We start from the raw sequence: 26,481 nt of genomic DNA on the forward strand, positions 1-26,481 counted from the left end.
GCAGCAGGCCACTGCAGCCATGGAAACCTCTCTTGTAAAGGGGAGCCTGTGCTTGGAAAATGCACAGCTGGGAAATACACCTGGAGTGATACAGAACATGACATAGCTCTCAGAGCCCAACCCACATAGACACTACACAGCATCACTGGCTTGGGATCAAGCAACCCACAAACTCCAGGGAATGATTTATACATCCTGATGTTTGCATTCACACCTTTGAAGATTAGTAACAAGATAGGAAGGTACATAGTGCACACAGCTCAGGAACTACAGGGTTTCTCCATCACATCTCCTAAAGGGGGTCTATTAAGATTTCACATGATTACAGTAACTCCAAAACTCATCCTTCTTCTCCAACAGGCGAGACCAGTGGATCTGCTACCCTTTCCTCCAAGGGGCAAGATCAGTCACATCCGCTAAGCTCACAAAGCAGTCAGGGAAGGTCTCTCACTGCAGTGCATTTCAACCAACTTTCTCATCCCTAGAGAATGGATACCAGCCAGAAGGCAAAGTCTGGACAGAGGTTAAGAGACACACCAACTTTCCAGATATGAACCAACTCAACAGCCAAGATAAGCACTGACAACACCTCACCTGAAGGGTGAAGGGCTGAAGGGTAGAAATCCACGGGGGTGCGGCTCTGGGCCATGCGAGGGTCCATGTAGGACGGCATCATCATCCAGCGGGGATCAAAGCCGAGCATCTGTGGGTGCGGCGGGTAGAACGTCCGCTGGGGATGGGAGTGGGACGGGGGAGGATAGACCTGCTGCTGCCAGTGCTGCATCTTGTACAGCTGCTCCTGCAGGGAAGAGGATGGGCCATTGGACATGGCTGTGGTGCCAGGAATCACACTGACATACTGGTCAAGCAAAGGAAAACACGTGCCATCTATCAAAGGCTCAATCCCTAATCAGATAGGAGGGGGAGCAGAGAGGGGCAATTCACTACCAACTGGGAATGTGGCAGTTGTTAATTCTGTAAATACCAGAGCAGCCAGACTATCACACCACTGTGGGCCAGGCTATGTGGCCAAAAACAACAGATCAGCTTTAAGATCACAATTTGCATCTTCTCAACACTCCTATGAATACAGGACAGCTTCCTGTCAAACACCACTTCCTAACTGGAACCAAATACTTTAGAAGATGTCACATTTTTCAGGAAATGAAACTTGAAATTTATTTAGTGTGTATATATATTACTTCCACCCCTGTCAGCTGAACAGATTATATAAAAACAACCTAAACCAAATTAAGAGAGCTGTTAATATTTTACAGTGTTTCCTGTGCATCCTCCAGAGACAGGCTGGCACTTGCAGGTTGTTTCCACATCTCCCACATGGCCAGTCCACCTTCCTTTAGCTGAGGACTGTCATGATGTTAATTTGATTTGACATTTAACTTTTGTTGAAGATCCAAAAAGAATATATATTTGAAGGGAGTTCTATGTATTGAAGAAAGCTTTCAAACACTAAACAGCTCCAATTAACATGAAATGCATCTACTTATGTGTCAAACTTGCCACCATCTTTTTTTGCTAAGCTTACAAGTGTCAGATACTGTAACTGTTTATTAAAAAAGCCAATCCCCAGCTGCAGAGCAAAAGAGAGACCTTTGAATCTGAGACATCATTACAGCAAGGAAGGCTTTGATAAACGCAGATTCTATCTACATTATCTAGTCCTCCGGTACCTTGGAGAAAATATTTCCTTCGTGAAACCAAAACTTTTCCATTTTATTCTTTTCATAGAGCTACTAAAGCAGCAATACAAGCCAGCCAAAACATGCACTGACTCATACATACTAACATCACAGAGGGTAAGAGAAAATAAAATAAAACTTCGTGTTCTTCCAGCAGCAATGACCTGTGGTATTATTAGCATGACAGCAAAGACATCCAATTCTTTTTTGTTTTAAGAGCACCTCTTTTCAAGAGTAACATTAAGCAGCATTTGCTGCTGTACATCTGAATCATGAAAATGTCAACCGCTGAGCAACGAGCACAGGAAACATCCATAAAAGAGCAATTACTGAGCTTCCAAGCAAAAGCCAGTTGTGAGCTCTTCGCTAAGATCTGCGGCAGAGTTGATTGTATCACATTTCAAGTGGTTATTTTATGAAGAATAGCAATTAACTTAGCATTATCTAAAGCCTGAGTCCTCTGTCCCCTGGTTTGGCCCCGCTGCCCTATAGAGGCTCACTGCATCTGGAAGCAGAGCTGCACAGCACGTATGGCACATACAGCATTGAAAGGTCAGGCAAGAGCCAAGATGCACAAAGCAGTTCGGCTAATGTCTCAGTGCCCCAGAAGAGAGTTTTCAATGCAACAAAAATGAAACATTTAAGACCAAACATTTTTATGGTGCAAAGAAAACAATTATTTGAAAGAGCCTCACAGAAAAAAAACCCAAGCAGGTAGTAGATGAGAGCAAAGAATCGGCCTTCTGCAAAGGCAGGAGGTGGAATGAGAAGCGTGCCACACCAGAACTCCCTCCCAGTCCAGAAGCAGTCCAGCAACTTGCCAACCTAAGCACAGTTTGCCCTGGCAAGCAAATGGCTGCCCATACAAACAATGGTAAGAGCACAGCAAGCGCCGAGTGAAATGGAAGCAGCTGAACCCCAAGGGTTTTCCCTTCCCTTCCCTTGTCCTGTGTATTCAGTCACTGCAGCAGTGCTGAAGAACAGCAGCTCATCTTGTGCCAGAGAGTAAGAAGAGATGTTCATCGGGTTCAGCGCCAGCCCAAGAACGGAAGCTTCCCTGGGCCAGGCCTACACAAGCACCAAGACAGCCACTGATGCGCTCATGGTTTTGGACGTGGGAAGCAGAACATCCCCAGCTTCTCCTGCTCATGCCATTTGTGAACCAGAGCTCTGCCACAAACCACACAGTCCTAAGAGCTCCCACTGTCAGGAGATGCCCAGACAACCACGCAAGACAAGTCAGCATTTCTGACAGCACTGTATTTTTCTCCTAGGCAAGTGACAAACCTGGCTGAGCCCTACCCACAACAGCTTCAGCATCACAGGGTGCACGGAAAACTCATGTAGCTCATATAGAGCCTTTCTACCCAAGCAGTCAGGATACATCCATGATGAGAAGTACTGAAAAAGGCCAGGGTAAAAACCCATTTATCTCCTCCCAGCCCAAAGACTGATGGTGTTGAGAACCCCATGATTCAGTGGGGGTCCAGAAAAGAGGGTTGTGAGCTCACAGCCATTACCTGCTGCTGTTGCTGTTGCTGCTGTTGCTGCTGCCTCTGGAATCGTGGGGGAAGAGACTTCTGGTATTTGTTGAATTCTTGTGCTGGCGAGGGAGCTTCTCTGAGCTCCTCCTCACTGCTGCTTTGGGCTGCTGCTGCTGGAGCAGGAGTCTCCTCTTCCAGATAGCCAACAGAGGCATCCTGTGTGTGAAACTCAGGGGTTGCTGCAGAGAAGAAAACAAGCCTTCAAGAGCCTGCTCATGACAGAGCTGGGAGTGCCCCACCACCACCAAACATACACAGGTGTGGGCATGTCCTGACTGCATGGCTGAACCTTATTACAACCATATATAGCACATCCTCTACCTTGACAGCCTAAGAAGGGTTTTGTCCATCTTGTTTTCGTGATAAAATTCTGAGATCCTCCTTTGCTATCAGCCTTCTGCTTAAGCATTGGGGAGAAAGTCCTTTTCCCATTAGTCCTTAAATCTGCCAGCACTTACTGATTTTCTATCTATGGCCATGAGCACTTAATATTATCATCCAATCATGAGAAGCTCATGAGGCCCATTCCAACAAGGCCCCTGCTAGCACAGCTCACTGAGCACAGCAACTAAAGAAGTTTGTATTTATTTCAATAGCTTTTTTTTATTTAATCAACCTTCCTCACCAATGCAAAATACTCTGCAGAATGCAAGAAGCAGCAGATCCCTCAAGGGCAGCTGAAGGGCCCTCTGAACACTCCCTCCCAGGAACTCCCCCACTCCAGGTAAGAGATCAGCACAATGGCAAAAAAAGCAATTTTTACAGGGTGAGGCAGGCAGTGTTTCTGTACCTTTACGGAAAGCATGGCCATTCTCTTGTGCAGTGTTTTTCTCGGTGCTGGGAGGTCGCACATCTTCATTCCCTGTGTGTTTCTGTGTCTCCCCACTCTTCTGAGCCAGTTTGCATTTCTGATCAAGTTGCTTGAGCTTTGCAGCACAGGCTGCCAGGCGCTCCTCCCTGGCGCGCCGCTCCTCCTCCTCCCGTCGCCTCCTGGCTCTCTCGACAGCCTCAGAGATCTCAGAGTGCACAAACTTCTGTCTCACAGGCACCTTTTCTTCTTTATCCTCGAGGGACTGCTGCCTGAGAACACTTCCCAGTGCAGGCTTCTGCCAGAGAAAAAACATTCCTCCATAATCATGACCCAGCTAGCTCCTCTCTCTTGAGCTTTGCATCCCATGCTGAGGATATCCCCTTCTGACCCTCTCCCCTCTATCCTCATGCACAAATCCCCGTTACTGGGGAGAGTTATTGCTATTTGGTTCAATAACTCCATTTTCTCACTGACAACCCCACTGTTCTGCACCAGCTTCAATTTCTTTTCCCTAGTGGAAGTGCTATGCATAAAGATGTGGATAGAAACCAAGAACAGAAAAATTCATCAGCATCCCATTTTCAATAAAATGTCAAACTGGCCTCTTAAGGACACAGATGGGCTTCCAGCTCACCCATGTGGGTTCAACCTACCTGGTACTCTGAGGCAGAGCTCCAGCCATTCAGCTTCCTTGGAGGCTGCTGTGAATCCTGCACTTTCCGGACTGGCCGGGACAAACCAACTGAATCATTCCAATTTTTTCCTTCTTCCAAGGTGTGCTTGACATCTGCACTGTCTGCAGAGCTCAGGGACAACTGTCGCTGCCTTCTGGGATCCCAGCTGTTCCTGTCACATAAATAGCTTTATTATTGCATTTGCTACTTGCCTCAGGAAGCACTTGCAGCCTTATCAAGTGGCAAAGGCAACTGACTCTAATAAAAAGGAAAGATCACAAAACGCTACCAGAAGTGATGTGTTTTTCTTTAAGGTGCATAAGGATCAACTCCACTATTGTGCAGCAGGATAAAGGTGAGAAAAGAAGAGGAAAAAAGCCTGGCAAACTGGCAGTCAGCTGCTAGACCTACACATATCCTTGAAGACCACTCAAACACTGGCCAGTAGAATCAACAAAGTCACAGCAACAAATCCGAGAGATCAAGACTCCACATTTAGGACAAGTCTTTAAAGACCCTGGTACTGTTCACTTTTACTGAAACAACTGTAGGTGCAAATAGAGCAACTTCTTACCACTTCTGTCGCCCATCTTTAAGAGTTTCTTCCTCTTCTTCATCTTCACTAAACTTTAGTTTCTCAGAATAATCCACTTCATCATGAATGCCTATGAAGGCAGCAAGGGAGAATGGATTTATGAGAGGAAAGAAACAGGTCTCTTGTCCTGATAAAGCTTATGCCCCACTTTAGCACTAAATTACAGGACACACACGCTTGGCATGAACTACTCGCAAAGCCAAATGTCCAGCACTGGTCCTGGAAATCACAGAATAGCTTGGGTTGGAAGGGACCTTTAATGTCATCTACCAAGCCCTCTCCTCAGTGAGCAGGGACAACTTCAGCTACATCAAGCAAGAAATTATGGGAGCGGTGTGGACACACACTGCTGAACAGCTGGGCTGGTCCCAGAGAAGGAGTACAAACAGCCTGGGAATGGGGGCTGCAAATGAGGAGACAGTCACCAAGATAGGCTGTGTGCAATTGGATACTGAATGCCATGACTGAGAAGGCAGGACTAAATCTCCTTCCCAGCACCCACAGTGCTACTCCTCCTGCTGTATTTGGTGTTTTCAGATTTTAGGAGTCTTCAGATCCGGTTCCTTGAGCACAGTGTGATGGAAGGATCAGAAGGATCCATTGTGTCATCATTTACACCAACAGCAATTTCACAACTACACAAAGCTAGAGCATGAAGGTACTTTACCTGCCCATCCATCATCTGCATCATTGTCCAGCTCATCCAGCCCCTTCAGGTTCTCTGCGTTGATGATGGTGGGACGAGGCACTCGCTCCATCTGCTGCCGAACTGGTCGGGCTGGGCGAGACAGGCTGAGCCTGTTCTCTTTTCTGCAGGAAAACACAGACTTGGTCAGAAACAGCAAACAGAAAATTAAAGAATGCAGAGCCAAGTTTGTAACACCAAATCAGTCCTTTTCTACTGTGCACTTATGAACAATGCATCCGAGTTTCTCTCCCTGTCCAGCAGTTTCTTCCCCTTGTCTACCTGGTACGCACTTCCTAGAACTTACAGATCAGAGCTGCAACCCCTCCAGTCCAGGATCACACACCAATTCCCATGTCCCCCTGCTCTTCAGACACACAATGCCTACAGCCTTGCAACATTTCAGCTGCTGTGTAGCTGGAGCAAAGCACTCCTCCTTTGGGCAAAAAACAGGGCTTCCCCTTTGGTGCCTGCAGCTTCACACATGCAACTGCATCCTTGGCCCAAACTCTTGCCTAGTTTAAGGTTCATGTCACACCCTGAACCTGCCTCTCAAGTGGGAAAGTGATGGCAGCCTTACCCATCCTGGTCATTCATTTGGAATTGTCTGAAAGGTACCCGGGGCTCAAGCCGAAGCTGAGGAACGGGGAAAGACCCTCGGTCCAGCGATGCAGGGGTCTCGGATGGCTGTTGTGGACACATCTGGAATGAGGCAAAGCAAAACAGCCTGGTTTTTCTCCTTGCCATAGGAAGGTTTACCCAGATGAGGTTACAACACGTGCACAGTAGTGGCACCCGCACCAAGGGGAAACGAACATTTCATATCTGTCTGCCCAACAGGCCACATGCTAATGGTTCCCTCCCCAGCTCCAGAGGCAAAGGGGCAACTTCTCTTTGGGCTGAACAAGGCTGTGCTACACAAACTAAAAACATGTCAAGAGAAGGATCCCTGAGCAAGCCCCAAAAACCAACCGAGAGTCCAGAAAATACATCTCAGCTGATTTCAAACCCACACACATTCCAAGAACCGAGGACACACTTGTGGAAAAAGGGTCACTTACAAAAGCAGGTAGCATGTCATGGTATGTGGGTGGCTGGTAGACGTTTCCCATGAACTGCGAAGCCCCTTTGCGGACAGGCTGAGCTGGGCGGAGAGACGGCTCCTTGGGATCGCTGGCGCTCGCTGAGGAGGGGGCCCCGTCTCCAGTGCTGGAGGTCTTGCTGCCCAGCTCAGCAGGGGAGGCGGTCAGAGATGTGGCAGAGGTGATGTTCCTCCCACCGCCCTCCCTCCAACTGGTGACATCTGGAAGGGAGGTAATTAACTATGTTAATATTTGTAAATGCAGGCAGCCACTCTACCAGAAAGTCTCAAAACCTCAAGTGCTCTGGTCAAGCCCTAATTACACTAAGGTTGTAGAAAAATATCAAGGACCAATAAAAATCTCCAACTGTGTTTATTTTCTTAAGAGAGGAGCAGCATCAGCTGGTACTAAGTAATTGCTGCATCAGTGGTGTCCTTATTTGCCAATAAACCTGAACTCCTACCAACTCTGTTCCCCATCTCCACAGTCCTTACCCTGCAGAATTAAGGTCAATTAGATGCAAAAACACTCAAAGAGAAGCCACATTACACCACACACTAATTTCACTGTGGCTCCCCTCGCCCAGGAAGGGGCCTGCTTTGCAACATCACACAGCAATTTTTACTAAACAGTGTAGTAGATGACAATCCATACTTGGCTGTCTGGACCACAGAACATCAGCACCACCTGATCATCTGCTAAGCGGCCTGACACGTGTAAGCTCATAGAAAGATAAAAGGAAATATAAGGATGGAGTACTTGGTACTGCTGTGAACTGGCACCCCCTGCCCAAAACAGACTCAATGGTTTATGTGCTGGGATAAGGCAGAAAGACACAATCCTTCACTCACTTTGGGGGCGGAGGCTTGGTCCTGGCCCATACGACGGATCTAAGGCGCCCTTTTCTTTGCCAACCTTGTCCTGCTCGCCAGCTGCTTTCAGCGTCGGAAATTCCTCGGGAGAGAAGGATAACAGTCGGCTTGAGGCCCTTGAACCTGTCAGACAAATAAGTGTTGGACTCAGAGAAGATCCTTCCACTGTTTCAACTCCCTTATGAGATCAGCCTGGAAATGTGTTTCCTGGGAATCTGGGCCTCTGGCATATTTAAACCCAAATTACTATCGTACCAGCACCTCACTTCACATCCCCAACACTCTCAGACACTGTCACCAACACGACAACACATGTCCTCACCCAGCACTCCTACACTCAGGATCTTTATTTATTCTCACATTCAACGAAGTCAGTGAACTTTCTCAGCTTCCGAATATTTTTGTGAAGTACAGAACTTAGACAGAGGCAGAGATATAAATTCTGCAAGATCACTCATAAATGATACCCTGCTATCAAGTATTTGACATTTATATTGAGACTCTGCTCACACCCCACTCTGCCAAGGAAGCAAATTGTTAGAATTTCTGTCGATGTATCAGTGAAAGATCACAGGTAAGGACAGATGTGCTACGCTCTCCTCCCTGCTGCAGCACTTTCAAGATGCAGATCACTGGCCAGATCAGGCCAGGTTCATTTCTAGTCACTGGAAATTGTCTTGCTGAGTCATCAGTCACCCCAGAACAACAGTTCTCTGTCAATTCTAAAGACCTGCCAGTGACTGGAACACAAAACACAGCAATTCTCCTAAATCTGTTGGCAAGATAACACTGAAAAAAAGGAAATTGCTAGCATTACTGTACTATTAGACATTAAAAGAATTGCTTTTTCTGAGAACTGTTTCTCAGTGTTACTTGGCTAATGCTCTCTAAAAAAGGCATTTCAGAATTATATTAGAAGCATCAGCAATGAGTACTGAAGACTTGCAACAGTCTCATCCTTCTCCTTCCTTGTCCTGAAGAGTCAAGACAGACTGGCTTAAGTCATTTTTATTTTCTGAACTTGCACACTGCACAAGACCTCCCATGTGAAATTTCCAGGGAAGACTCTGCAACAGCTGCCCAAAACACCCTCAATTTCAGACAGATGAAATTACTTGAGAAGGACATTGCCTAAATACATCACAACGTTGCTAAGACTTCCTGAAGAGTTCTGATTTTTACTGAACTAGAACGGCACAGGTTAAGTGTCTTTCAGGGGAGACATCCACCCCCAGGTAAGGCTGCACCATGTAAGAACTATTTATGTGCAGCCATTAACAATTTGTACTCTAACCCTGAGCAGCATCACACTGAAAAAAGTCTGGTGCCTCTTTTTTTCCCTCCAAATGTCCCTTATACAGAAAACACAGGCATGGAGAAGCCCATAATTAATTTATTAGACCACTTTTCTTCAGGATACACCCTCCAAAGGAGGGTGCAGCCCTCTTCTAAGACATAAAAAGAACAAAAAGCAAGAGACTCTCCTCTTCGTAATATCTGAATTAGCTTAGAAGGAAAAGCAATTGTTCAGTGCCACTAGAAAAGAGGTGCAAGCATGGGATGGCCTAAGAAATCCTTTCAGACAGATTTCTGCTGCTTCTGTGATTCAATTATCTTCTAATTAAGCTGCCCTTAGCCACATAGGCAACTGTTTTCTTGGATTGAGAACTCTACATTGTTAAGTGTGACCTAGAATGAGTTTTCAAAAAATCTTTTAAGAACATTGTTAGATGATCAGATTTCAAAATGACTGTTCAGGAGGTCTACACAGCAAGACTCAAGAAAGTACCAATTAACCAAACAAGACAGTCTTTGCACTGGCCACCAACCTCAGGCAAGTACAAGTTTCTGCTTTAACATTTAGCCTTCAAGAAACACCCTCTCAATTAAGGGCCTCATTTAATTTAGGGTAAACTTGTCCCCCCTGTTTCTGCAATCAGCAGCTGTCTCTTCAGTTCTTTCAAATCTCTCTGCAATTTCACTTGACAAGTGAATGGTTCCAGGTCTGTTCACATTAAAAGTGGAACTGAGCTGTTATTCTCACTATGGTTTTAATGGCACTACTCAGTGCAGCTGGAAACCACCTCCTGTGTGGAAATGGATGCATCTGAAGACAACTAAACTCTCAATTCATGTTAACACTGCTTCAGGATTCTCAGTCAAGCAGAAGCCATTAGCAGCACAGTTACTGAGGGAGACTTAACAGCAAGGCCTCAGCCAATGTGCAGGCAGGTGGACCCTGCAGCAGCTCCACTGCCACTGCAACTCCCTTGGATCATGGATCCAAGGAGTTCTGTACAAGAACATTCCAGCCTCACTTCTGACTACCCAGTTAGGTTAAGATGCCCTTGCTACTACCCATGGAGATGCCTACATTTCCCCTCTCTAATGTCCCTTCTCCTTTCTTCTTCTCTTCTAAACCAATCCCACCCACCCCCCCCGCCCCGAATTTCACTCTGCTTACTGCACCTTTATTACACACTGCTCTGGGCTGATTGAAGATTCTCATGCCGGGGCAAACATTTCCCTTCTCCTTCAGAACCTTCCCCTCCCAGAACTCCCTGCTGCATCCCAAGAGCATGATTTGCTCTGGTTCAATGCAGCCATGAGACACGTTCTGTTCAAGCAATGTCTTGCACTGGCAAGACATCCTGAACTGATTCAGCTGCATCATTCCAGCCGACACACCACACAGACTGAAAACAGGACTCAGAAGGCCTCACTCCCATTCTGCACCAGGCTGACAGGGAGGGCAGGAAGAAATGGAGCCCACCACCCCATCTCATGCCTGTCTGGGAAAAACAGGCACACACCATTCCTCTTTATCATACTCACCACCTTCTTGTCCTGCTGGCTTTCCATTCAGCTGTGCCCATGACTTTGGTCCACCTGGCACTGAATTTGTACTCTGAAAACAAAACAAAGCAAAAAAAGAAAGCCCAACACAGATCAGTTAAGATTCATGACTGTTTCTCATTTCCTGACTGGCACCTGCTATGGTTCAGGCCTCCAGATCACCCAGATACCACAGGTCTCCACAGCTTCAAGCTGGGGCTACAGTGAGCTGTCCCCCACTCCAGTGTACTACAAAGACTACAGCAAAAATCCTCTTCTCTGCTCTGCCCTAATGTCTCCTCTGCCCATCTTCACCGTTTCCCCAACTTGAACTCCCATCAAGCTTTCCCTTTGTTCTGCTGCATTTTTCCAAATGGTCTCCTTAATCTTCCAGATTTGTTCCATGCTACACCTCAGCTTGAAGGCTACTCTTTCTCAAGCACTAACTACTCTTCTCCTCTTCAAAACATAACTCCTGTCCTGATTTCCCTGAACCTCAAGGGTTTGGAATTTTTTTTAAGCCAGGAAGTGTGAGATCTGCAACACATGGGGCCAGGTCCTTGCACTCTCTGAGACACCTTCTTGCTTGCCAGCAGCTTTTTCAGGTCCTTTCACTGGCTACTCCTCCCACATAACCAGATCTCTTCCCATCAAGTCTCATCAGGCTGGAAGCAAGAGCTGGATCTGTTGTCACCAAGTGACGTTTGAATTACAACCGAAGTAGAATAGTTTAGAAGTGCTAACCAGCCATCCCACATTCCAGCCATTTTTTTTCTAGACTGCAACTAGACTTTCTGCACACATTTGAGAAATATAGTTCTGTGTATGTTACTTTTTTAACCTGCAGCACAACACTCCTGGTGCACAGCAGCTGGGACTCAAGAGAGTCACTTCCACGAGAACCGATTATACAGGAGCTTTTTCTTAAGTGCAAGGCAGCACAGGCAATTAAAGCCTTCAAGCTGCCTGGGGACAGGGGAAGCAGGGTGGCAGTCAGAGACTGCTGGCACCTACCTCCTGACTGATTGACTGTGTCGGCTTCTGTAAATTGGAGACAGATTTCTGCAAACCCTGCTGCGGCAGCGACTCCTGCAGCTGTGCAGCCGTCGCACTGGAACTGAGCAGAGACAGAAGAGGTGAGACCAAAGGGGAAGGAAGGCAGGAAAACAGCTCTGGGCAATTTGGCAGTTGCTAAAAGATCAAGCTAAAACACTGGCTCTACAGGGGCCTGGACAACAGAGAACTGATCCCTGTAACGTCTGACACCAAGCACAGTAGGGCACAACCACTGCTGCCTGCCTGACAAAACTTACCGAAGATTCACTCTACCCACCTCTTTTGGTCTGGCTGATCCTGCTTGTTTGCCCATCCTGTACCGTCCTTGGGTACTATAATGATGTTGGGGTCGTTTCCTTTGTTCTCAGACTTCAAGCTAGGCAAATTTGCAGGAGGTGGCATGCGCCGGGCAGCAGCAACTTTCCCAAGACTCTGTAAGCCATGTCTAGGAATAACTGGCGAGAAAGGAACAGCAGCAGGTCAGAGGGCTGTATCCTGCTAGATAACTAACCTTAATTAGGAAGCCTGTGGCTGGGTGCAGCCCCAACAGAAGTGCTGCTGCTATGTCAACACACAGGTTGCTTCCCACAGGACCACAGATGCAGCCGTCTGTTGTAGCAGCTGGCAAACAGCTCCTACAGCGGGAAGGAGAAAAATCCTTCTCCCCAACAAAGTGCTCACAGTGTCTTTTTGGAGGACTGCACAGGTAGCTCTTTCATTTCACCAAGGAGAAGCAGCACCCCCTTTTTACAGCTTGGGGAAATGGCCACCCAAGTCCACCTCTCAGCAGACAAACAGGTGACCTAACCCGGGAATCCTGAGGTCTCCATTTTCCAGCTCTATCCACCAGACCACATTTATTAAGAAAGTATTTTATTTTTTGTTTTCTATTGTCACACCAAATCCAGCACCAGTCCAGGCAAGGTAATTTTTTGAACCCACTATCTAATTTTGGTCATATTTCCATTGCAAAACCAACTCAGTTCTTTCCCAGTGGCCTTCAGTCCATGACTCTCACCTCACACAAGGTCTGACCAGCTTAAGGCACTTCAGTCAGCTCAGGTGCCCTGCCCTGGCACAGCTTAAGGCCCTGGTAAGGCTTCCATTTAAGCCTGCTACCTGTCCACTCTGCAGCAAGGACACAGGCAAAACAAAAGGGCCAAGAGCCCCCCAGCTGTCCTGGGTAATTCCTCTATGTCTCCACAGCAACAGCAGCACAAAGAGTCGTGGACATTTTCCTTTATGTCTTAATGAAACACAGGCTTTGACACCTGCACAGACACTGCAACCCAGCGGTGTCCCACAGGCTCAACAACCTGAATGAGTTCTGCAACAATACTCTTGGAAGACATCAAAAGCTTTCTGGAGGTGTTTCTTACCTGTAGTTCTGATAGCTTCTATTGACTTTCCTTTATACTTATCAAACAGGCTGAGAGTCGAGTACTTGCTTTTCCCATCCTTTCCCTTGGTTATTTGCCCCAAACGATCGGACATTGCGATGAAATGTCATCTAGTAAGGAAATTTCTCTGCGCCGCTCCCGATCTGCCTTTTAACAGAAGAGAACCAGGAAACCCCCATCAAACGGATTGTTCAGCCACGGACAAGCAAAACACAGCACACACACAACAGCAAGAACTGATCATATTCAGTGAGCACACGCATCAAGTTACAAGGTTTTAACTCCCTCCTCTTTAGCCACAAGAAGCTTTGGGGCTTTAAGATTCACAAACTGAATGAAAAGAACTGCAGGAACACACTTCTCACGGCATCTTTTTTCCTGCCACTCCAGTGCTGAAAGAAGTGAGGTGCTCTAAGTATGAGAACACGAGAGGGGGGTCAACAAGTCCTTGCTTTAGAAGGGCAAGTCTGACAATAAGCAGCTAAACACAGGGATTCCTAAACATAAAAGCCAGAAAAGCACTGTATCTTTGTATCTTATACCACACTGCAATTTATCATTGCATTTCCCCTGAAACACTGGCAGCTAGGTTTGTAATGTTTAGATTATGGTTCCACACTGGCCACAGTTATACCAGCAATTAATGCTTTGACAGCATCACTGAAAGGCAACAGAACTATTTCTCCAAATTCCCTTTTCCCATTGGCTGGCCATGAAAGAGAATTAAGGAGTCAAAAAAAACCTGCTCAGCCATACCAGATTCAGATTCTTGAGCCTGTGAGTTCAGCTGTTCTACTATGAATTCTCCAAACACATTACCAAAAAATTACATTCCTCTGTTGCTGGCACCTTGAACATAATTTTTAGCTTGAAATATACTTTTCACAGCAGATGCAGTTTGTTATTTTTCAATCTGATCTTTGCTGGCACAACATGCTGTGAGTAACACCCATCATGCAGCCAGTCTCCTTACATTGACTTTTTGGCTCCTGGAGCCTGGGACAAAGCTGAAACATGGGCAATGCACACACTGTAACATCGACTTTTATGTCAGAAAAGACACTTTGCTTACTTTCAATGGACCTATCTTTTGTTTTTTTAAAGCATCATTCTGTTCTAAATTTTCTCAAATCTAGCAGCTTCATCTAACCTTTCTGCACATAATTTAGACTTCCAGATTTCTTGTTGTAAAGCCTCTACTTTGAGCCTAAAACTGCTGGCAGTTTCATTTTACCATCTCCTAGGTCCCATCCTAGGGTTTCAACTCTGTGTTGGGAGTAACAAAACACTATATACGTGTATATATATATGTATATATATACACACACACCCCTCAGATCTTCCCACACCTCACACTTTCTGAAACTCACCCAGCTGAAAGCCTTTTTCCAACAGAGACAGCAATCACTTTCTGAAAGAAACTATCTGACCAAAGGCTACAACTCCCATCAGCAATGCCTTATCAAACACAGTTTGCAGGTAAGAGGATTAGTCCATCACACATTATGTACAAATTAAAGCACAGACTGAGAACACGCTGGATAGAGCCAGGCTTGGAATGCAGTGCCAAGTGCGACCGGTCAAGTAAAGCCCATCTAAAGGCTGATGCCGGAGGCAGATGTCTGACCAATAAGCCTACCACAACACAGCATTTGTTCTTGCACTGCAGGATTTAAATCAGGTCTGTCAGGTGCAAGAAGCCATGGACTCTGTGCTAGGTAGCCAGGGAGAGAGACAGAAGAGTATTTTCTGTCACTCAACAACAGCATCCAAGGGATGCTCAGGAAAAACACCAGGCTCCCCAGGAAGCCCCTCACAGCATTTCTGCTGGACCACCACATGGGGATGCAGCATGAAGGCCTTGTGGAGGCAACAGGGTTGGCTGGCAGTCTTGAGGCATCTTTTCCTGCAGAGTAGCAAACAGATCTTTGGCTCCAGTCTGGTTCATCTTTGCTCAGATGGCCACTATGTGCCAAAGAAAACAACAGCTCCTCCCTCACTTACCCATTTGCACTGTATTTTATTAGTAGGACAGACATAAAAGAGAGAGGGAGAAAACACACTGATTAGCACAACCTTGGCAGGAAAGCACAAGTTGGACTGAGAACAATGAGCTTTTTGAAGGGGCAGAGTTGTGGGGAGCCCCAGAGCAGAACAAAGAGCAGAGGGTGCTGTGCTGGCAAGAGCACAGCCACCTACTTGTACAGGTATACTGTGCCTTGCAGAGGGTGCCTTGCTCAGGGCCTATCCACACCATGTCAACCCTGCACCAACCTCACAATAAAAGCAGTAAAACCCACTTTGAAGTTTAGAAAGCTCAAAACAGACAAAATTAGAAGGTGTTTAAAAATAACCCAACAACAACAAACCACCTACCAGATCAGGTTCAGGAGTTATCTGGTTAACAGAAAACCCCCGAGTTCCTGAAAGTCAATGTGCAAACAAAACACAGGGCAATGCTGCCAAAGAGAAACCCTGACAACAGTTACGTAATCAGGTCTCAGCTGCCTCTTGATTACATCTTATATCATTAAAAGGATGCGGGAAGAATAAACAACCACTTCACAGCGGAGGAGCTGGGGACATGTCGGGATAAAGCCCCTTGTCAAACTTTCTGGGACAGACAAAACTGCTCTCTGGATAAATGAAATTTACTTTCAACTCCTTCAACAAGACGTGAAACACATCTTTGTTTATGTGTTATGTGTATGCTCCAAAGGGGACAACAAGACCATGGAGAGGTGGAGCAATTTCCATAGTCACTGTGCAAAGAGGCTGCAGCAGAACTGAGCTGGGTCAGAGCTGTGGGGCCGGCAGGACCTTGCTGCCTGTCCCTCCTGCCAGCTGCAGATCCCAGCTACTCCAAGGGTATATCAGCCAGGGAGATCACCCAGCTCACCCACAGCACTTCAAAGAAGCCACAGAGCCTCCCAAGACTGGCACAACACTGGACTATCTTCCCATCACACAGTTGAGCAGGGAATCCAGGCAGGGATCATAAAGGCCTTCTAGCTTTGAAGAGCAAAGCCATTTCTGATAAAAAACGTGATTTATTTAGAACTGAACTGCCAGTCTGCATGCTCATTATTAGCAGAGCTGGAACCAGAAGGCACATGCTGATGCTGACAAGTGAAAACCGACAGCCTCGGCAGAGCCTCTGACCTGTGCTCAGGGTTTCTGTGCCCGACAGCTGACCCTGAAGAAAGCAATATCCCCTGTTACAGAGAAATCATTAAAAAAAAAAAAAAAATCACCAGCATTTCTGCAAGATTTCTCTCTGGGTTTATAGAGGTCTGTGGGGGAAGGTTTGCTATCAGTTTCAGCATGGAGTGTAGCTCTTCCCATTTTCAGGACTCGCAGCATCTCCTACTATATCCAGGGACAGCACCAGATAGCAAAACACTGAGTGTCTGAGCAATCACAAAATACTGCAGTATGACCAGTTCCATTAGAGATCCTAGGATGCAAATAACTGCACCAGAAGCACTTGGGCAGAGAGCTCCACTGCCCAGGCATCCTCATGTCCACTCTGTACTGCCCTGCATCCTATTTTTAGGTATTGACCCTGTCTAACTGCCTTTTAGAAGGGTAAATTCTAATCCAGAGAGCAACAGTGATATTTTAATGTCTTAAAGACATTAGCCTTACAAGCATACAAGTCCTGGAGCTACAGCAGGCATCTACCAAGCCTGTCCTGCAAAAGCCCATGTGAAAACCTTGAGTTCCTGGCACTGGTAACAACTGGAAACCCCTGAGCTGAAAACACAGCCAAATGGAGGAACTCCTGACAAACAGGATTGTCTGCAAAGCTCTTTGCAAATCTATGTATGCAGGAGGCTGGGCTGCTGGTGTTTTATTCACAAGACTTCAATGGAGCTTGAGTACCTGGAAGTCAGCCAGCCTTAGCTGAGCAGGGCAAACAGATTTATGAAAGGTAACACACATACTAGAAGGAATCACTTCAGCTACTCACACACCACTGAGCTCTACACCAAGCACAGTCCTGACTACTGCAGACCTTCACTCCTTGCTCACTTCACAGCAGCAGTCATCAACACAAAACAAAGCAACACGATGGAGATTAACAGTGAAAAGGCTTTTCTCCACAAGCAGGAAGATTTCTGACGTGTAACTTTATGCAAATTGTTCAGAAACTCACAGGTTGGAAAGGCTAAACAGTACTTTCAGAAGAGAAAAGTGTCTGGAGTCATGTTAAACTGAAATATACTGCAGTTCCTAATGTCACCAGCAATGCAAAACCTTTTAAAAAACACAGCATAGTTTTACAGGAGATTAATGATGTTCACTCTTCTTTAAATACACACAGGTCAATTTTACTGGTACTTCCACAGCTAAACATTTATCTGTCAACACAGAGATACCACTACTTCTCCTGGACCATGTCCCACCAAGAACCAGCTATTTGTGAAACATTCACCACCTGCCTCAGCGATGAAAGACACCACTGGCTGCCCTTGGAAGGGCTTTGGTGAGACACTGGTGTATTGTCTGCCCAGAGACTTGCTGTCAGATGCCCTTATATCCTACAGAAGCCCTGTTTGGGCCATGCAGTGATCATGAGCCTAGCAAGGAAGGGACCAGATCAGCATTCAGTTCCCAGCACACATTGCTTAGTAAGGCAGGGAGCAACAGGAGAATATCAGCATCCAAGTACAAAGTCAATAGGATCAATGCAGAAGAGCTGTGCAGCAAGCAGAGGCTGTAGCAAGAGTCTAAGCCACAAAAAACCCTCTCGCTGTCATTCTACTGCATTATTTCCAGAGGGAGATGCCAAGATTTGCTGGTACACCTGAAAAAGGCCCTGCCAAGATCTGGATGTAGTGCCAGAAAATGGCACCGAATCCTGCCAGACAGGGAAAAGCAAGTCAGGAGTCTGCAGTGCAGAGAAGAGGTAAGACACCCCATCACCGAGTGCCTGATTCACAAGAGGGACCCTCCTTGCTTAGCTCAATAGCTGTATTTGGTGGTACCAGTTCTTTTAATCCTGCACAATTACAGTTTCTCACCATCTCCCATGAACCTTGGCTCAGTGAATGGGGAGGATCACATCTCCCATTATTTACTGCAGAAGTATGCTGTTAGCCAAGCAATACTGTTGGAAGTTGCCTGCCAGAGGACTTGCCTGCAGTCCAGTCCCATCCTCAGATCTCTAAGTCAAACCTCCTGGGATTTGAAACATGGAGCAGGACTATAAAGAGGAGAGGCGGAGTCTTCTGGACAGTGGATTTATCATTAATTACACATTGTGGACTTCTATAGACAGAGGTAAAACATGACAACAGGGAGGGGGGACAGAAAGGGCATGTCCTGTAAGATGACGTGACCTCGTTTCCTCAGTTCTGCCTTCACCAAGCTCACCTGCTGTCCCCTCTTCTAAATGTACCAATAGGTTGGGAATCACAACTACTGCCAGTGAATCACTGCACATTGTAGAGAAACCAGGTCTTTGCAGTCTCAGGCTTGGTCTTAAAATACGGAAGCTTCACCTCTCTGCTAAACAACTTTTCCAGTGCTGGGAAGGCAAGCAAGGCAAAGGAAGCCAGAGAGGCTGGAATTGTAACTTACCGTAAAACAGATAAAGCAGACTGGAGTCTAGAGAATAGCTCAATTGTATTTACACAAAAACATTAACGAGTGGTCCTTTCTGTGCGGGCTGGACAGACAATACCACACCCTGGAAAGGAGCCCTGACCTCCAGTAATTGAGGATGCAGACAAAGAAATAGTTCATCCTGAGTATGCAAGACTACGGCACACAGCAAAAAAAAACCAGTCAGAAGGCTGGTCCACAGCCCACAGAAAGTACTTACGAGATCCTGTGCTCATGAAACTCCCCCTCTTCTTCAAGCAACAGAAAACCCAAGGTGTGCAGTTAATTCTTTCCTTGAAAGGAGTGTCTGTTTACAACAGTCCACCAGAGAAACAGGCAGTTTCACCCATCTGCCCCATCATGCTGTAGAGAAGGAACTGATCCGCTGATGCCAGCCGGTCAGGAAGGTATAACCTTACCTCCAACCCAACAGGAAGTGCTGCAGGGCTTTCATACCCTGCAGGGAAGCAGGAAGGTTATCTCATGCGGAACAACCTGGAGGCACCAGCTACCAACATTACACTCCTCACCCTCTCATCTAGGCCATGAGGATGTTAAAGGAGACAAGGCTCAGCACGAATTGAAGTAAAAGAGTCTATTTCTTTGCTGTTACACATTTCAGAGGCCAAACCCAGGAAGGACAAAGCCACTCAGTTCAGCAAGGATCACCTGTGGCCTCAACAGATCCAGATTCCGACCCCTCTGGTACAAGAGGAAAGGGAAGTGACCTCATGATCTCCATGAGCTGCCTGCCAACAAGGCTCATATTCAAGTGCAAATCCTTACCCTTCAGAGTTGTACTTTCACTCTGGCTCCCCTACAACCAAGGGTCAGAGTTGAAAAATACAACCCTCAGCCTCCAATATGATTCTGCCTTCCACTCTGCCCTGCTCAGGCTCCTCTGAGATCTCAGTGTCCAGGGGGAACACAGAGATGCAACATCCCGCTCCCTCAACACCAAAACAAGGAGGCTGATCATAAGCAAGCAATTTAAATCCAAACACAAAAGAAATACCTGGCACAATGCTCTGTTGGCAAAACTTGTTCAGAAAGCTCCTGGCAACTGTAAGGTAAATGAGCATTTAGGTATCTGAGCAACAATAACAGACTGTGAGTAGCTGGTGGGGATCTCTTGATGGGTAACAGGGCTTGGCACTATCAGTCCAAGGCAGAGGAACAGTTTGCTCAACTAAGACTGGAAAGAGCAAGAAGTCCCAGAGCTCAGGTCCCTGACTCAGCCACCCAAACCTGCATGCCAAGACCCTCAGAGAAAATGCAGCTCTTCATCACAAAGAAGCAATTTGCAAAGAAGAATCAAACAAGGAAGAAACGCACTGCAGCAGCACCTGCCATGTCCAGAACACTCCCTTCCAGTGGAAAAGACTGTCCACTGGCACAGAAAGTGGACCCAATCATGCCTACTGCTCCCGAGGAGCCCACAAGGCCAGGATGCACCCACACAAGCACTGTTCTCAGTCACTGCACCACACCTTAGGTCTGACAGGTAAAAGCAAAGACTCTTCCATCACTAATAATAAACACCACTGCATGTTAAGGTTGTGAAAGTCCCTTAGTCCTGGTACTTTTGCCTACACAGACTTTTAAAAGTCATCAGAGCCATGATACCCATATAACCAGGTGAGACACAGCCAGAGTAGCATAGGTGAAACACCTGTGCTGCCAGCAGCAGAACCCAAGCATAAGGCTCCAAATCATTAGGTGTAGCTTATCTTGGAGAGAGCATTACCCATCCAAGGCCACCACTGGCCACTGGAGAATGCTCCTCTGTCAAACATTTCACAATCCTTCACCAGGTCCCAAGCTCAGCAATTTATTCCATCTCTCAGCAGTGAACATAAATTTTATAGCGAACAAGCAGAGAGAAAATCAAAGATGTCACAGCTCCAAGAGATGAAATCAGAGCAAAGCTGGCAGTCCTTTGGGTTACCAGCCCTTTTTTCAGGAACACATACAGCTCTTTCCACATAAATGCCATCAGCTGTTGAGTAAGCTGCACTGTTTTCTCTGCAGTCTCAGGAAGGATCACACTGGAGTGGGGATGTGGATGTTTACCTTGTGCCTGATGAGCCTCACAACAAAATCTGGACTCTCCACTCTCTCAGGTTGTCTGCCGACTTCAGGGCCTCAGTTCCCACTCAGGTTATGCACAGAAGGTTTTCTTTATGAAGAGATAAAGCCCAATGCTACTGATCAGCAGGCAGCAAATGCCAGTCCCTCACTGCACAAGCAAGGGAGAGAGGATCCTTTACACCCCTGCTGAGCAGATCCCTCTGGCCTTGTTCCTCCCCAAGGCACTGCTGGGAGCTCCCCTGGCAGGTACACGCTGCGGGGTACAAAGCTGCCCTGGCAAGAGTTTAATTCCTCTTTCTCTATCACTTCTCCCAATTCCCACAGCCATCAAGACTGATGCAGCTGGTTCAAGCCATTAATAAGATGACAAGTAGTCCAGACAGGCCTGCAGTTCATAAACACTGCAGAGGCTGAAGCTTCCAAGCAAGTCTTCCTCTAGATTCCCCAAACTGAACAGCACTAGGACAATGCAGCATTGCACAGCAATTCTCCTTACAGGAAGCCTATTCATGGGAGCCATTTGCACTACAAATGAGTTAACAGGAATGTGATGGGAAAGGGACAGAGGTACAAAGTGGTAAGAAAGCATCTCACATGCGTTGTGATTCAGTATTCTGATGAAAGAGGCTTTAGACTCTTTAGGAAGCTTCAGCTTTTCTGGAGAGCTAAGCAACTCGGACTATGCCCAGGACATGTGGACTACTCCGAGCCAGACAGGAAGTGAAAACATTTCACAGATGCTTTAATTTACACAGATATTTGCAATGCATAACTGACAAGGTGTGTAAGCATCATCACTTCTATTTTCCAGATGGGAAAATGACACCGCAGAACTCTGCAGCTATGCTAAGCGGCAGAGCAAGAAATAGAGCCTGCATCTCCCACTTTCTGGGGCTCAAAACCACCCTCTGAATCACACTGCCTGCCTGAAGCTGTGGGGCCAGCAGCAGCATGAAGTCCTGCTCCAGAGGAGTTCTGGAAGGAGCAGGTCCTTGCATGCTGGGATGGGGAATGCTGCAAACATCTCCTAAATGAACCACCCCAAACACGGCTTTCACTGCAATAGGATCACAGGCATCATTAGAGGCAACACTTAGCTCAGATGCAGAACACTTAACACCATAATAACACTCAAGCTCTCATGAATCTGCTTCTGAATGACGGTTCTTGAAGCTTGGTTATTTCAATAAAAGATAAAACCATAGTTATTACTGTAGCCAAAGAAGCAGCACCTCTTGAACATGTCCCTACTCCCCTGCCTGCCTCACAGCCCACTCCCAACTCTGAACAAGATCACTTGAGGCTTTTATGCAGCCTCCCGGCCCACATACAGGTAGGAAGAGCTGAAGAACTCACCCCGCAGCAGAACTCTTCCAAAAAAATCACTATATTCCCACACAGTAAGTGCCTGGGGGAGGCAAAGTCCCAGTGCAAGCTCTTCAAATCTGTCTCTATTCACTCCTTGGAGCACCATCATTACAATTCCCATCTAAATGTCTCAGTGGCTACCTGGGAAGGATTCCTCCACCAAATCTCTTCCATAAGGGTGCTAACTGCGCAAATACTAGGTAGTTCACTCCTCTTAAGTGCCACCCACCTGAAATTAGAAGGCTATTGAGGATGCTCCCAACAGCTGACTGAAGCCTGGCAGACATCTGAAATACTATTGCTCACCATAGTGGTGCTCTTGGCCAGATCCTAGAGGGTTGTTAGCAAGTCCTCACTTTCTTCCCGGTTATTTTCCCGTATTTCTTCACACTTAAGCCCGGCTCAGCTGCACATTTCAAACCTGGTCATTACCTCTTCCCTTTCACCCAAGGTATGACTTTTCTTCAGTTCCCCACAAACTAATACCTGTAGTCTCTTAAAGATGTAACAGTGAGCTGACATCCCCCCCTTCCACCCCCTTCTTACCTTTCCACCCCTTCCAGCCTACCAACACTTTCCTGAAAATCTAAGTGTTGGAATCAAAACACAGACATTGGATTTTGGCTGCAAGTTCAATAACCCCCTGCAGAACTGCATATACACCTTTTAACAATTTCTGTCCCCACACACCCCACAGCACGGCAGGTCAAGCAGCTTCACAACTAACCAATGCCACAGGGAATTACAGAACAACTAAAGTGGCCTCCAGTCCACTTCAGTTACTGTCCAAATGCTCCCAGACAAAAAACCAGATCAGGATTTAACAGTTATATGTATCTGAACAGCTCTGCTCTGAAATAAACAGCTCATAAGCTCCAGTTGCTTTGTTAGTTTTGCACAAGAAGTACATGTGCATGCAGGGAACATCCTGAATTCTAGTACAAGTTACTAACAGAACATGAGCTCAAGCTATGTTTCAGTGAGGCTGAATATAATGCAATGTCCTGCTTTAGCCCCATTTTAGCCTTGTAGGGGAAGGAAAAACTTTTCAACCAACCCAGATGTGTGCAAAACCCACCCTCAGAAGGTGCTTCCCTTTGGTAAGCAAGTCAATTTCAGAACTTAGAAAAGGCTGTTCTGTGATGGAGAGAGCTGCAGCTCCCCAGCCTTTACCTGTTCTCTGTGCTCTCACCTCATTGTCTGATACCTGACAGAACCACCGTTGTATTTCTTCTGCTCCAAACGAGAAATTAGTGATAAGGAGCTGTGAACTTATCGACCTATTAGGAGAATGAGTCAGTGACACATGAAAAACAAAACCCACTTACAAGGCAGGATCAGCTGAAGAGCGAGGTCTGATACTGAGACAACGGCTCAGTGCCAAGTTGCAGAATAAATGAGGAATGTCCGTAAAAAGAAACAGGGAACCAGAGAGGTCCAGCCCTTGGAATAAACCCTTTCCCTCTCCTAAAGTTACTATCCTGTATTACTAAGTTTCTCCTGCTCATACTGCTTCTATTCATTCCTTCAACATGAAAATACACAGTTTTAAGTGGAAATGCCACTACAGCAAAATCTCTTTGCAGACTACCATCATAAAAGAAAAAAAAAAAATACAAAAGGTTTGCTATTATTGTCAACAGCACTTAAACCTAGCCCAGCTTGCCCTTAAATACTTTCAATTACTCAGGTAAGCACAATGAAGGCTTGAGCAAGCAGCACTCTTGAATAGGCAGGTAATTCTGTACTGGATCATCACCCAGGCTGCACTGCACAGCTCAGGTAAAGCCCAGCAGCACCAGGGCCCTTGTTTTCCTCAGTCACACCTCAGGCGTGACCCCGGCAGGAGGAGGAGGCCACACGGGCACTGAGGGTTGTCTGTCTTGTACCATCACTCAGGTACCACAGGGAGCTGCGTCAGACAAACACAGACTCTAATGCCACCACTACCTTTAGGAGGTTGTTCAAATAAATCAGCCTTTGAAGTCAGGCTTTACACAGAGCTTTATTAAAAGGCTTTATTAAGATGTCACTATAAAGTGAAATAATTTTAATAAAAAATATTTAGGAATATTACTCACTTATTGAAACAAAAATGCTTTTAAACCCTGCATTTCCCTTCCAGCATCTTTATGGACTATTTACTCACTTTTCCAGTTTCAGCCAGCTGGCTGAGCTGCCCTTTTAAGCTCTCATGCACACACAGAAAAAAGAAAGAAAAGCTCAAGAGTTCATCCAGAAAATGCACTGTAAGACCAAAGAAAAATTCTCCCAATTTAGAAAAACCAAGGCACCAATTTGTCTATAATTACAAATTTCGAAATCCATACCAAACACGTGGTTTAATTTCTTTTCTTTAAGAAAGGTATCTGTCAAATTCAAGTAAAAATTTGTTTTCTTAACAGTGAAGACTGCAGAAAGCATCCTCAGATGTGTGATATCTAGTTTACTCAACCCTGCAGAAAAGCAGACCAGACTAATGAACAAAAAAAAGGAATCAACTTATACTCAAGGCACTTAGCAAATTAAGCAAAAAATCAAAATACAGCTAACAGCAGATGTACTCACACTGGCTTGTGGAAACAACAAAGCAGCAACTCCAAATAGTATCTGCGATTTTTCTGAGTATGATTTTAAATCTGAACTTTTAAATTTTAACAAGAAAATCATTACAGGAGAGGTGTTGTTTATTGTAACCCCAAAATACTCTGCTAACTAGGAAGAACGTCTTAAGCCAGAGACCCAAAAGAAGCAGCATCACCCATGATGAGCCCACGAAGATCTCATGGACCAGAGATGTGCCTCTGATAAAACCTGGGCTCGTTTACAATACTTCATTTGGAGTGAAAAATGCATATAATTGTTTCATATTTTCAGTCAGAAATCAGCCTGAAAACTTCACTTTCAGAATATGGCCTCAGCCTCCCTACCTCTTCCAGGTGACTTTACTCCCCAGTCTCTGGCTCAGAGCAGTAGTCTTTGGAACACTGGGGTTTCAGTACCCCAGTGACCACTGAACATGGAAAAGGCAGGTACAGAAGTACTGTCCTGGCCAGTTTATATCTGAGAAACCTATTCATCAGGAGCTGATTCTCCAAACTTGAACTCTCCAAGACAGGGACCAGCTATTTATCCATCATGGAAGAGTCCATTCCAGTGAAGGCCTCAAGTGAATCTGTAAGATAAGGCTCAACAAAAGTAAAACTTCCATTATAAACCTGCATTCCGTGCTGGAAGGGGTGGGATGCCTTCCCCCCTGGAGATAATGTAGACACTGCAAGGTGCTTACACTTTATACCTCTTCCTAGAGAGAAACAAAACTACTAAATTCCTAAACGTTTAATGTTTACTGTACCTTTTCACCCCAAACACCAGTAACGTCAATATACAAGCATCTGATGAGTAGATACTCAATGTACATCTCACCCTTTGCACACTCAGAAGACAGAAACCAAACAAAACAACTTTCCTAACAAACCCCACAATTCCCAGCTCATTCAAACCCCTTACGGCAGCTTTGACTTCGGAGATCATGGGGGTTTTTTTAAAGAAAAAACCCTCCAAATTCACAACCAACAAGACTAAAACCACCCCCCAGAGAAGATGCTCAGCACGTGTCCCAGGACCCACATTAGGGTTTCCCCAGCTTGCAGCACAGCTGCTCCCACACAGAGATGAGAAACTCCTTCTTGAACAAAAAAAAAAAAAAAAAAAACCAAACCCTAAAACATCTTTCCAAACCTACCGAACGAGCTCGCCCAGCGCATAAACTCCATCCTCGCTCCCCCGCCCCAGCCGCATTTCGGCCTCAGCGGCCCTTTTGTAGCTCCCGCACAATAACAAACCGGCCGAGCCTTCTGGATGCCACCCCCCCCCCCTTGTTTTGCTGAGACACACACACACACACACACACACACACACACACACGGCGCGACAAAAATATCTTTGTGTCACACTCCAGACGACGAAGAAAAACAACCTGCCTTTGCGGCGGGGAGCCCCCCGCCCCGGCTGCACCCACCGGGGAGCGCAGCGGGGCGGGGGCGGCTCGGCCCCGGGGGCCGGAGCCCGGACAAGGGGCCCCGAGCCCGGGCGGCCCCACCAGCCCCACCGGGGATGGGCCCGGCCAGGCCCCGCGGCGGCCCCGTTCCCGCAGGG

The 26,481-nt window shown here is 46.4% G+C and overlaps 1 protein-coding gene across 10 annotated transcripts in view; it reads right to left on the reverse strand.

Moving 5' to 3' along the window:
* Window positions 1-26,481, reverse strand: part of LOC121672704 (protein PRRC2B-like) — a 46,889-nt gene that overhangs the window by 20,060 nt on the left and 348 nt on the right. For 6 of the 10 annotated variants that reach the window (XM_042045476.1, XM_042045483.1, XM_042045479.1 and 3 more), the window contains exons 2-14: window positions 13,234-13,401; window positions 12,132-12,309; window positions 11,813-11,915; window positions 10,799-10,871; window positions 7,943-8,086; window positions 7,071-7,312; window positions 6,590-6,711; window positions 5,992-6,134; window positions 5,304-5,394; window positions 4,709-4,901; window positions 4,035-4,350; window positions 3,221-3,423; window positions 595-799 (exon numbers count right to left, since the gene is read on the reverse strand). In XM_042045476.1, coding sequence (XP_041901410.1) covers window positions 595-799; window positions 3,221-3,423; window positions 4,035-4,350; window positions 4,709-4,901; window positions 5,304-5,394; window positions 5,992-6,134; window positions 6,590-6,711; window positions 7,071-7,312; window positions 7,943-8,086; window positions 10,799-10,871; window positions 11,813-11,915; window positions 12,132-12,309; window positions 13,234-13,348 — 2,128 coding nt within the window. In that variant the 5' untranslated portion in view covers window positions 13,349-13,401. Of the gene's footprint in view, window positions 1-594; window positions 804-3,220; window positions 3,424-4,034; window positions 4,351-4,708; window positions 4,902-5,303; window positions 5,395-5,991; window positions 6,135-6,589; window positions 6,712-7,070; window positions 7,313-7,942; window positions 8,087-10,798; window positions 10,872-11,812; window positions 11,916-12,131; window positions 12,310-13,233; window positions 13,402-26,481 lie in introns of all 10 variants that reach the window. The other 4 variants (XM_042045477.1, XM_042045478.1, XM_042045480.1 and 1 more) reach the window with 3 other exon arrangements.

Source organism: Corvus kubaryi, unplaced genomic scaffold (genome assembly GCF_017639235.1).
Source record: "Corvus kubaryi isolate FWS band 111438036 unplaced genomic scaffold, C.kubaryi_AGA036_p1.0 64866, whole genome shotgun sequence".
Lineage (NCBI taxonomy): Eukaryota > Metazoa > Chordata > Aves > Passeriformes > Corvidae > Corvus > Corvus kubaryi.